The 12072-nt window shown below is 36.5% G+C and overlaps 1 protein-coding gene across 7 annotated transcripts in view; it reads right to left on the bottom strand.

Moving 5' to 3' along the window:
* Positions 1 to 4840: 4840 nt before the first annotated feature.
* Ankrd17 (ankyrin repeat domain 17) overlaps positions 4841 to 12072 on the bottom strand; it is a 165132-nt gene continuing 157900 nt past the window's right edge. For 2 of the 7 annotated variants that reach the window (XM_023708598.1, XM_004648421.2), the window contains exons 31-34: positions 9559 to 9807; positions 8577 to 8755; positions 7855 to 8022; positions 4841 to 6855 (exon numbers count right to left, since the gene is read on the bottom strand). In XM_023708598.1, the coding sequence (XP_023564366.1) occupies positions 6796 to 6855; positions 7855 to 8022; positions 8577 to 8755; positions 9559 to 9807 (656 nt within the window). In that variant the 3' untranslated portion in view covers positions 4841 to 6795. The remainder of the gene's footprint in view (positions 6856 to 7854; positions 8023 to 8576; positions 8756 to 9558; positions 9808 to 12072) is intronic. The other 5 variants (XM_004648423.3, XM_023708596.1, XM_023708595.1 and 2 more) reach the window with 4 other exon arrangements.

The following is a 12072-nucleotide window of genomic DNA, read 5'->3' on the forward strand; positions in this document are numbered from 1 at the left end:
CAGTAGACACTGACGCTGTTGGTCTTGTCCTTTGTTGGAGGCAGAAAGCCCAGGAGACCCGCCCATGAACAGGCCTATTCTAAAGGAACCGCCCGGTAACAGTTAAGTCCCCACGTATCAAACGTACATAAACACCAGTCCACAGAAAGTGACATCTTCGTTTTAAAATTCTATAACCACCATATGCTAAAGTTTTTTTTTTTTTTTTTGTACAAGAAATAACCTACCAATCTTTTACCTATTGTGTTAAAAAACATCTGTAATTGCAGCAGAAGGCTGAGGCAGGAGGATCCCCATGAGTTCAGGCCAGCCTGAACTGCATAGTGAAACCCTGCCCCGGCCACAAACAAAAACAATTGCTATTGTCTACTGATTTTAATTGGAAACAAATTCAATATGAAATGGTAATTTCATTACCTAAAAATTATAGGAAGTGAATTAATATGCTTATGCATTCTCTGTAAAGATTTGGCCTTTTTAGGGTAACATTTATCCTAACCCCTAGTGACTGTGAACCTTTTAGAGATTTCAATGACAAACAGCTCTCTGCAGCACACATAGGTTTGCCACCACTAGCCAAGACTGAATTTGTAATATTGTGTAGAGAAAAGCTGTTTAAAAACCAAAACAGAATGGTGCCGTCTGCCTGTAATTTTAATACTTAGGAGGCTGAGGCAGGATGGCGAGTGTACGGCCAGACAGGGCTACACCGTGAGTTTAAGACCAGCCTACAACTAAAAACAAAAAGCCCCCAAACGATCCGTATTTACACCGCAGGATACAGACTAGTGGTACAGCATTTGATTAGTATGCACAAGACCAAGTTCAACCCTCAGTACTGCAAAAATAATTTGTATTTATGGTTAAACCAGAAAAAAATTTTTGCTATATATTTTTAAAGTCCACATTTATACACTTGTTACTCAAAAAACCGGAAGTTTCCAAGCTCTTCAAATCTCAAAAAAATATTTGATCACCAGCCAAGCATGGGCTTTTCCAAATGGCCTGCTTACTGTTCACCTTTCCTGTCACAGACTGCACTCGGGTATTACATTCCCACACAGAAAAGTATCCTATTAAGTTTCAAATTGTGACCTACAAATGACCCAAGTAAAATCTTTAAGATTTATGCTGCTCTCATGCATATGCACGCATATGTATGTTTTGTAGACAGAGTCTAGCTATGTGACCAAGACTCGCCTTGAGCTGTGATCTTTCCCCCTCATCCTCTCAAGTGCTGGAATAACAGGCACGTACCACCGTACCCGGTGTGGATATAAACACATTTCTCATTTGTTATCTACTTGCTAGGTAATATTGGAAGTATTTTCAAGTTAAGGCCTGATACAAGTGTTATCACGAATTATCTATGTAGTTGGTCATCCAACATTGTGCAATCTTGTATCTTTTGAGTCACACAATACAATATAAAATGTTCATGTAAATATTTGAGCAGCTAATATAAATGATTTTCAATGGTTTACAGATGAAATTTTGTGGTGCTGGGGATCAAACCCATGGCCTTTTGCATGCAAAGCAAGAACTCTACTACTGAGCATATCCCCAGCCCATCCAGATAAACTTGTGCAACACAAAACTATTTCGGACAGGTTATCACTATGCAATTCAGGCTAGCCTGAAATAGTGATCCTCTTCCTTCAGCCTCTGGAGTGCTGGATTAACAGGCGTTTGCTACCATGCCTGGGTAATAAGACATTTTTAAAAGATCAGCATTTATAATTAATTTATTCTTATCTTTTAGTTATATTACAAACTGAGTTCCTTACAAACAGCAACATATGGACAGTCCATTTAGGATGAACCATTTAGGTTCATCTTACTGTTTTTCTTTTTAGGATGTGAAATTGACACCCACTCTGTAGAAACCATCTCCTGAAATACTCTTTGGTTGGTAGCAAGCCACAGCTTCCAGGGAAACCCATATATCCTGGTTCAGTGGTAAAGCACACCTAAGTCCTAGGTTTCAAACCATAACAAAATGAACCGTCTATTGCACAATAAAGTTCTACGGTACTACTGCTGGACTATCATTTGGTAGATGTATTAAATGCCCCCCCCCCTTGTTTCCTGTGCTACTTTTAGGATTGAACTCTTGACCTTAGCACTGAGCTACATCCTCAGCCTTTAGAGACAGGGTCTCCCTAAATGACAGAATTGTTCAGGCATCTAGATGTGCTGGTATTACAGATGTGCACAACCATGCTCAGCTCTTAAGAGGCAGGTTTTCAATTTAAGATGTATTCATATAAGAATTTCATTATATTTCCTGTCTTAAGTCTCTGAAATTGTTCATAACCACCAGGATGCTGCTGAACACAGGAATGAAATTTGCAGTGGATTGAATGTGCTCTCTAGAAATGTGTATGTTAAGCCAGGGGTGGTGGCACATGTCTATAATCCCAGCACGTGAGACATCGAGCCAGGAAGAATGCTGTGAGTTTGAGGGTAGTCTGACTACATAGTAAGACTCTGTCTCAAAAACAAAGACTGTATGCTGAAGCCCTACTCTCCAGTGTTAGTATTTAGGTATAGGATCTTTAAGGAGGTAATTGGATTAAAAAACTAGAACCCCCAGGACTGGATTAGTATCCTTATGTAACACGAAAGAGATGACTTGGGCCCATGTAAAGAAATAGAAAAATATCTGGAAACAAGGAAAGAGGCTCTCATCAGGAACTGAACAGGCAAGAATGCTAATGCTGGACAACACAGCCTTCAGAACCATGAGAAATCAATTTGTTGTTTTTGTTTTTGCGGAACCAGGGATTGAACTCAGGCCCTTGTGCTTGCCAGAGAAGCGCTTATTCCAGTGAACCATCTCCCTGGCCCCGAGAAATCAATTTGCTTAAGCCATCCAGTTGGTTTGTTTGTTACAGCAAACTCAATTAATGTGCTCAAAATCTGAATTACTATATGCAGTAATTTTAGATCTTACATTTTGCAAATATGCCTTCTAATATGTTTGTCAAAAAACCTCCCAAAACCAACTTAAAAACAAAAAACCCCACACCATGGCATGTGCCTGTAATCTCAGCACTTGGCAGGCTGAGGTAGGAGGATCACCACAAATTCATGGTCAATGTGGAATACATAAAGAAACCTCCTCTCAAAACAACTAAACTGAATCACTTCTATGATGAGCAATTGTTAAAGGGGATCCTTTATTTATTTTGTATTTAATATAGGGTCTCAATGCACAGATCAGACTCATAGTGATTCTCCTCTGTTTTCAGCCTCACGAGCACTGGGATTATAGGTGCATGCCACCAAGGCATGCTGGGATCGAACCCCATCACTGGATCTGCATAGGCAAGTGCTTTAATCCGCTGAGCTACCTGGCCAGCCCTATTAAAGAGGACCCTTTCAGTCAGGTGGTGGTTTTTTTTTTAAGGCTGGTACTGCTGTGAGTTTAAACTCACTATATAGCTGAGGCTCAGGGCAATCCTGCCTCAGCCTTCCAAGTGCTGATATTACAGGCATTTGCCACCAACCCCAGCCATTTTTTCTTTCTATAAAGAAAGTGAAAGTTATCTAATACAGAATTAGCTCTTTCCCCTTTGTATTGAAAAGCATCATCTCAAAAAAAAAAAAAAAATCCTCTCATGTCATCTTTTTTACTGGTTTTCAAATATTAAACATGCAAAGCTTGCTTTTTTAAAAAAACAATCATTTGTAGGCAGAAGTCAAACATGAAACCCAACAACACAGGTATTAATCCTGCACTCATCACATTATAACAGAATTGTATCAGTGCTACTATGAAAATTTATATTCACTTACCCAAAATTCAAGTGATAGTGGCCTTCAATTCCACACATCTGAGACTTGTGTAAGCAAGCAATTACCACTGAGATGTTTTTCACGAGCATACAGAATTTTCCCAGTATAACCTAAATACACCAAATACACAGATTCTAAAGTTTCTTATATTTAAAAAAATTCTGGCACACTTTGATGGTCTATAATACTAGATGTGTATGAATGATTTATGAAAAACAAAGTGAAAATAAATCAATTGGAGGATTTTAATTCGTTTTTCAATCTTGAGTTTCTCAGTTTTGTCTAACTTGTCCCATTTTAAAAGAGCATATATGGCACATGACTGTAATCCCAGGGTGAGGTGGAAGGATCACTGTGAGTTCAAGGCCAGCTTGGGCTATGTAAGTTTGTTAAGATCTGGCTACACTATACAGCAAGAGACCCTGTCTCAAAAACCAAACTAAACCAAAATAAAAACCAAAATGAAACAGGCAAGTAATGAGGCAAAAGAAATACACTATTGTTACTGATAAAACAGCATTAACATTCTATGTATCTGTTTCTCCAGAAAAATATAAAAATTTTACTTTATAGTAGTGGAAAACAGACATTGCAAAATCAATTGTGTCACTGGCTTTTCAGAATCAGGGTCTAGTTTAGGCTGGCACTGAACATGCAGAAATCTTCAAGCCTCAACCTGGAATGACATACTTGTGCCACCGCACATGGCTCAGGTATGTTTAAATGTTGAGAAGGCATGAAATGGGGATTTGATGGAAATGGTAAACAAAATGATCTAAAATGTTGGTATAAATAGGTTGTATCATTACTGGGATACTATTTTGGGCTTTAAGTGTTATTTCTCAGAATTAAATGACTTGAGTCATTTAAAATGAAGAATGAGAATACATCATGTTGACTGCACATACACAGTATCACATTCTTCCAAAATGGGGAAAAAAGGACCTGTATAACAAAAAACTTATTGTTCAAATATAAATATACTGAATTACATCTGAAATGTAAAAAATGCATTTGAAAAATGTTCTGATGACAGTCTTCCAAAACCACAACACTGTACTTTACAAGCTTGATTCCAAAATGTAAATGTGGAGCATTTCAACCTAATTCCCCGCCCCACAGCTCCACAAGCTGAGAAAATATAGGTGTTCTCCCCACGGCTCTCAGTGAAACAGCTCATGCTAAGAAATTCTATGTAGTGACACAACAACTCATGTGCTATAATAACTGTTGAGCAATATTTGTTCTTCGAAGGATAAGTAGAAATGAACTCAGTTAACACAAAAATCAAACAAAAAATACAGAATAATGGCAAGAGTTTCTGTTAAGTAATATTATATCCTGTTTTCTTAATAAAGTGCTATAATTATATTGTTTTAAGAAATATTTTAACTTTGGGCATATTAATCATAGGTGGAAAGACAAATTTATATACTGCTAAGATCATGTCCTAAATTAAAAGACAGGAATGTGCTCTTTATAGACTTCAGGATGTTTGTGAAACTATCTTTAGATGCTTTACTCAGGCTGCCAAAGAACTGTATTAAAACTCTATTCTTAATGAAATTACCTGAATTTTAGTTAATGCTTATTTTTTACCAGTGTGGAATTTGAGTCTAACTTAAAAAGATGAATTCATGCATACATGACTTCACTGTCATGCTTTACTTTTACATTTCAACCAGACAATTTATTTTTCCATAGGAGCCAGGGTAGGGCACATATTCTTGGATACATTATTGTTTTATTATTTCAAGTGAATGGAATATATAAATCCCAATGAATGGAGACTTTGCATTGTAATTGTATATCCATTTATCTACAGTAATCTCTGTAATGACAAATACAAACTTTCTCACTTGGCCCAAGTTAGCTGTTGATCCTTTTCACTGATAATATGTTAGTATGGAGAGCATGAAGCCTTCTGAATTGAAAAAAAAAGAAAATACTCACTGAATTATTGAAAATTTAAATTTTATGTTGACTCTAAATGAATATAAAGCCAATGTTGAGATAATACTACACTCAATTGTTTGTAATAATGAACAGTATATTAAGAGCTTGTATATGTTGACTGAGAATAGCGGTGGCCTTCTATAGTCTAAAAATGTCTAAACATTTTATGTTTTGAAGAAACTACTGGTGATGAAGATATTCTATCTTTCTGGAGCAACCATTACATGTGAACATCCTTACAGCCTTTTCATCTAGGGAATTTTATACCAGTATTACAGAGCCAAAGGAAGGACAGAAGAAAGTAAAGAGAGAAAGAGTGTGTTGGGTGAAAAAAGGTAATAGAAAGATAGGGAAAAGTAAGAAATGTTTTCTGTATGCATCTTGCTACAAAAAGACCTAAGTGAGAGTAAGCTGGGTGTTTTAAATCAATGTAAGGAAACAAGCACTAATAATGCCCATCACACTTTATGCTTAAATTACACAAGTAGAAAAGTGATGCTTATTAATAGTTTAATGTATGAAGGAAACATCCAGATTTCTGAATATGAAGGTACATATCTCACATTAATTTAAGTCTACATAAAGTAGAGCCTCTATACTGACATATTGAAATTTACTTTCTGCTTAGCCTTTTCTGTTATGTAAACAATTGTACATTTATTTGTCATTCTAAAACCTCAGGATCAAGTTTACATAATTTTGCTAAATTTCCGTGTTTGCTCAGAAGCAGTTTACAGTACTAAAACCAACCAGCCAAAGAACAGCTTCAACAGAAAGTTATGTCCGAAGGGGAAGAAGGAAAGAAAAAAGAAAAATGATAAGAAAAAAAAGCTAACTAAGGTAAAATGACCGATGATGGGGAGTGGGCAGTCACAAATGTTCACAGAAAATAGGTCAGTTAGTAAGTTCTTCTGCAAAAAGCCTACACACTTCAGTCAAGCACATCAGTAGAATGATTTGGGAGCATAATTGTTTTTCTGGCCACTTGTGATTTCCTGTGAATGAAAAGGAATCTGCAGGCTAACAAGCTCGTCTGCCTCAGCCCAGCTGGTTCATATGCACACTGTTCATGTGAGGTGCCCAGGGTCCAGTCCACACCTAGGAATACAAAGAATATGTATCTTATTAAATATATTTGATTAAAACTCCTAATTAATGAAGTGCTCTTATTATCTAAACTAAATGATAAAACCTCTCAGTATCACAAGAATTTGTAACATAGCAAACTGAACAATGTTAAATTGCTTTTTAAAAATTTTGTTTTGCAGTGCTAGGGGTCTTATGTGTGACAGGTAAAGGCTTCCCATTCGGTGGTGTACACCCTCACACCTGTCATTTTCATAGGCCTCTTTTTACTCCTTACGCAGGATCTATATTGTCATCATCTTTTAAAAAAAAATCATTACCTGTGCATATTCACATTTATGGTTGTGGAAAGAGAATGAGTCAGATATTAAAACATGCATCAATATAAGCTAAAATATACAAATGTCTTACAATTTTTATAAAATTTCAGCTAATTATATGTGGTTTTGATATTTACTGTACTGATCTCTTTCCCAGTGCTAAATATTGATGTCAGCATAGCTGTGTGTGGTGGTGCACACCTGTAATCCAAGCACTCAGAAATCTGAGGCTGAGCCAACAGGATTTTTGTGAGTTCAAGGCTAGCCTGAACTACAGAGTAAGATTCTGTCTCAGAAAAAAAAAAACAAACAAAAAAAAAACACCCAAAATAAAACAAACCAAAAAAACTCCATACAAAACCCAACAACAAGAAAAAAATCTGATAAACTTAATACTTTCCTGGGATATCAGTTCAAAATTATATAAAAATAATTTGTACCTTAAAATCTTTTACCTACCATCTGCTACCCAATGGTGTAGTTTTGTACTCAAACTATTTATCCTTCCATAGTTTTAACCTCAAACTACTATGTTTAGTACCACTTCCCACATGCCTCAACTACATTTCAGTTATATTAACTCTTCCTCTTTTTCCTCAACTGGCCACAGTCTCCAAACTCTATTGCTATCTATTCACCTGTATTTTATTTCATAAAACTCAGTACTTATTTGCTGGACAATCAGTCTTACCGTTTGAGGACCATTATTTTCTGTGGAGCTTGAAACCATCTTTATCAGTGAGTTCCAAGAAGGGTCTGCTGCAGCATGAGGGCCATTGAAGATGGGTCCTCCAGGACCATCAGGAATAGGTGCTACTGGAGGGATCATTGCACTCCCATACACAGAAAAGGGCATACCCTTAACCAAAGGAGAAATAACATTCAAGCTACTGTTTACTTTTCTCAACAGAATCAATATTCTTAAAACAGATATTTAAAGAAAAATAAAAAGTACACAAATCAGAAAAAAACCATAAATATACCCAGGCAAGGTGGCAGATAACTGTATTCCTATCACTCTCAAGACTGAGGCAAGAGGTAAACTTGAATTACACAGTGAGATTGCCACAGACACACACACACACTACAAAATCCAGCAACAACAAATCTGATAAATTTATAACTTTTTGGGGAATGTGTAAATTATCTAGGAAATCTAAAACTTATTTTTTTATTATATGGGTTTAACAACAGACTATTTAGATTGAACATTAGGTCATTAAACCTACTAGATTCAAAGTATTTGTCAAAAACAGTCCTCTAAATAACTGAAATAAAATTAAGACTTACAAATTATATATACACTTCAACCAGATTCTGGACTGTATTTGCAGCTCATCTACTGGGAAATCAAAGGTTATAGAAAGAAAAACATTTTGAAATAATGAAAATGCTTTTTCAAATCACCATTACCCCAACTTTAGGAAAGTCCATATATCCTGCAGGAACATGCTGATGGAATGTACCAGAAGGAGTTACAATTCCTGTACTATCTCTCTCCATGGCTTGATGCTGTGAAAACACTCCTGGATCAGACATCGGCCTGTGAATCATAGGGTTTCCCATCCCAGGGTTACACCAGTCTACTTTGTCTAAGGGAAAAGAAAGGCAGAGACAAAAATCTGTAATACTCTTTTTAAAACAAAGAATTGGTAATATTTTATTTATTTTTTTAGATATTTTCTTTTTCATTTTTTTGATACAGGCTCTCACTACATAGTTCAGATTCATAGTGATCCTCCTGTCTCAGCCTACCCAGCACTGGGATTACAAGTGTGTCCCACCATGTCTGGTTCCCAGCTGGCAAGGCATGCAGTACCCCAGAGATTGAACTTGGGTCCTCCCCAGCCCAGCATTGGTAATATCTTAACAAGAAAAAGACAATGAAATATTTTAAGAATTAAGAATCTAAGAATTTACACATTGAACTGTGAGTTCTTCTAATATATCATGCATATATATGTAACAATACTTCCCTGTTTGCAGGTAACAATATAATACCACCTGAGGAAATAACCTAGCCACTTAAGAATTATAAAACGAAGTTAAAACCTAAGAACTTTAAAAATGGGATATATAATCTATGATAAATTGGGAACTCAATATGTCTGTTTTCAGCAAGCAATGATAAATTCAATACAAGAGATTACATGAGAACAGAAATCCAAAAACAGTGCAAGTGACAGGCACATAGGCCTTCTAACATGATTATGAAAGGAATGATGTTTATAACACCAGGCCCTCATGTTGCAGACCCTTCTTGGAACTCACTGATAAAGATGGTTTTAAGTGTTAGAACTCTGATGTTATAAACAGCATTCCTTTCATTCCTTTCAAGTGTTATAACTATGGTGTTATAAATGCAAACGTCTAGTGAGCAGGTAGCACACCATACCTTGACTGCCACTGATCCCTTCGAAGGACCAGATGCCACTGTGCCCTACGGATGTGGATAAATTGCTCCCAATCACGGACGGGGCTGAAGTTCCCGTTTGCCTGATCCGTGCAGAACGTTCAGTCCCAATTGGAACTGGAACTTTCCTGTCCTGAGAGATGTTGCTGGGCTTCTCCGACCCTAAAGGTACTGATGGTGGGGCAGGAGATGGGGCACGAACCCCAGAGGACACTGACTGTGCAGGAGAATCTGAAGGAGACATTTTGAAATAATATGGGTTATCTATAGATCTAATTCTGTCAAATCACATTTGAAATTGTGAAGACATCTTAAATACACATTCTCTGAGAAAAATAATGTTTAAGTAATACATTTTACATACTAAAATCTGGTTAAACTTCCATGATTTTATGGTAGAATATTAAGATGTCAGTGTTATAAAGCAGTGAGTGATTCACATAACAAACCACTAAACTAATTAATTTTCAATAAATTAATCTTTGGCACTAAACCATAACATTAGAGCAATGCCAATATTTGAACTGAAAAGCAACAAAACTGAGGTAAGAAAAAAAATCATTGTGCGGTCATTTCTAAACCATATTATTTGTGAACATTTATTTTGGCTATGTTTCGATGAACAGGGGCTTAAGTTATCAAATTTGGAAGGTCTAGGTTAAGGAAAAAAATTAAAATGATGCTGGACAGAAACATACATGCTGAAAAAATACTAATAGGAAGCTATAATATAAACTTTATCAAAACAAGGTATGGATTTAATATAGTCAATTTGAGAATGTTGTTGGCCCTGTGGTGTTTTCAGGAGGCTGAAGCAGAAGGACCAGTGAGTTTGAGGGCAGACTGGACTACAGAGTGAGACTCTCTCAAAATTTAAAAAAAAAAAAAAAAAAATCCTGAGAATGTTAACTAGAGATTTAATCTCTTTGCACATTACTGACAAGAAAAATATATCAAAATTGTGCTTCATGGGAAAAACTCAACTATTAAACACATTTAATATTAAACAAGGTATCAATGATGGAGGAGTTAAAAAAAAATAGAAAAACTTACTTTCAGATCCACAATTTATTATTTATAACAACCTGACTACTAATTGAGAGGCAAGCAGTAATTTCTTCCCATGTACTCTGTACTGGTTGATACACTGTGTCAATTTGAGAAGTTTAGAAGTTTATTTAAGTGACTCAGTAGAGCCAGGATTCTTAGTTGGTAAACATCCTCATACTGTAAAAGAGGAGGGCATGGACACTGTGTGAGTTCTACACTCCCAGCCCCAGGGTAGCTTGTTTACAATATAAGGAGGGGAGAGGGGCTGGCTAGAAGCTGCAGCTGCTGCCCTTCCCTTGTCTTTGCTGTTTTCTGATGCCACGAACTGCTGCTCTCTGCCATATGGCACTCTGCCTGGGAGCCAGCTGAGTATGGACTGAAACCTCCACAAACTGTGAGCTAAATAAACTTTTCCTTCCTTAATTTTGGGTGTCATGTATTTTGTCCCAGCAACAAATGAAAAGTAACTGAGATAGTCTCACTACGGAGTTCAGGTTGTTCTTATTTTCCTGCCTCTGCCTCCTAAGTGCTAGGATTACAGGTGTGTGTCATTATGACCAGGGTCTATGTAACTGTATAAACATTAAAGTTTTGTCTGTGTATATATAAAGTGATACAAAATTCACAGTACCATCCACACACTCATACCCACACACATGCTCCTGTAACACAAAAGCACAGTGTTTCTATGCTTTCCCAAGTATAAAAGTGTTTTGCTAAGGTACTTTTTATGGCATCTAGAAAACAAAGAAAAGTGCAGTTATACTCTTAGCTACATGTTTTACTTTGTTTTGGACTGGTACTGGAGGAAAAATCCAAGGCCTTACATGTATCAAGCATATATTGTAGCACTGAGCTGCATCCCAGCCACCTGGATGTTTCATTTCCTTTTCCAGGGATGGGACTGAACCAATGGTTTTCAGAATACAGTCTAGCATTCTACTGATGTGTTGCATTGAATATGTTTTTTCTAAGACTTTTCATAAAATTCTTAAATCATGAAAACAACAACAACAACAAAAAACAAACAAACAACAACAAAACATCAACCCATAGATGAGGCTGGCGGGTTAGCTCAGTTGTTTAAAGTGCCTGCTTGGGCAAACTCAGTCAGGCACAGGGGACCTCGGTTCAATCCCCAGCTCCACATGCCACACCATACTTGCCTTTAAGGTAGCCTAAGCCAGCCAAAAAACAAAAACAAAAACTATGTGGTAAGTGCTGAGGAGAAACCCTATTTATTAAAGCTTGCAAGTATGTTCTGTTAAATTGATACTACCGTCTTGATGAATTGTTGTGACTATGAACTTAAAATAATGAAAATAAAAGTATTTTATAAATTATAATTAGGATGTTAGTATTATTGGTGAACAAAAAAATGGAACATAAATTGGCACTGATGGCAAAGGCCTGTAATCTAAAATACTCTGAAGCTGAGGCAATAGG

Source organism: Octodon degus, unplaced genomic scaffold (assembly GCF_000260255.1).
Source record: "Octodon degus isolate 3935 unplaced genomic scaffold, OctDeg1.0 scaffold00407, whole genome shotgun sequence".
NCBI lineage: Eukaryota > Metazoa > Chordata > Mammalia > Rodentia > Octodontidae > Octodon > Octodon degus.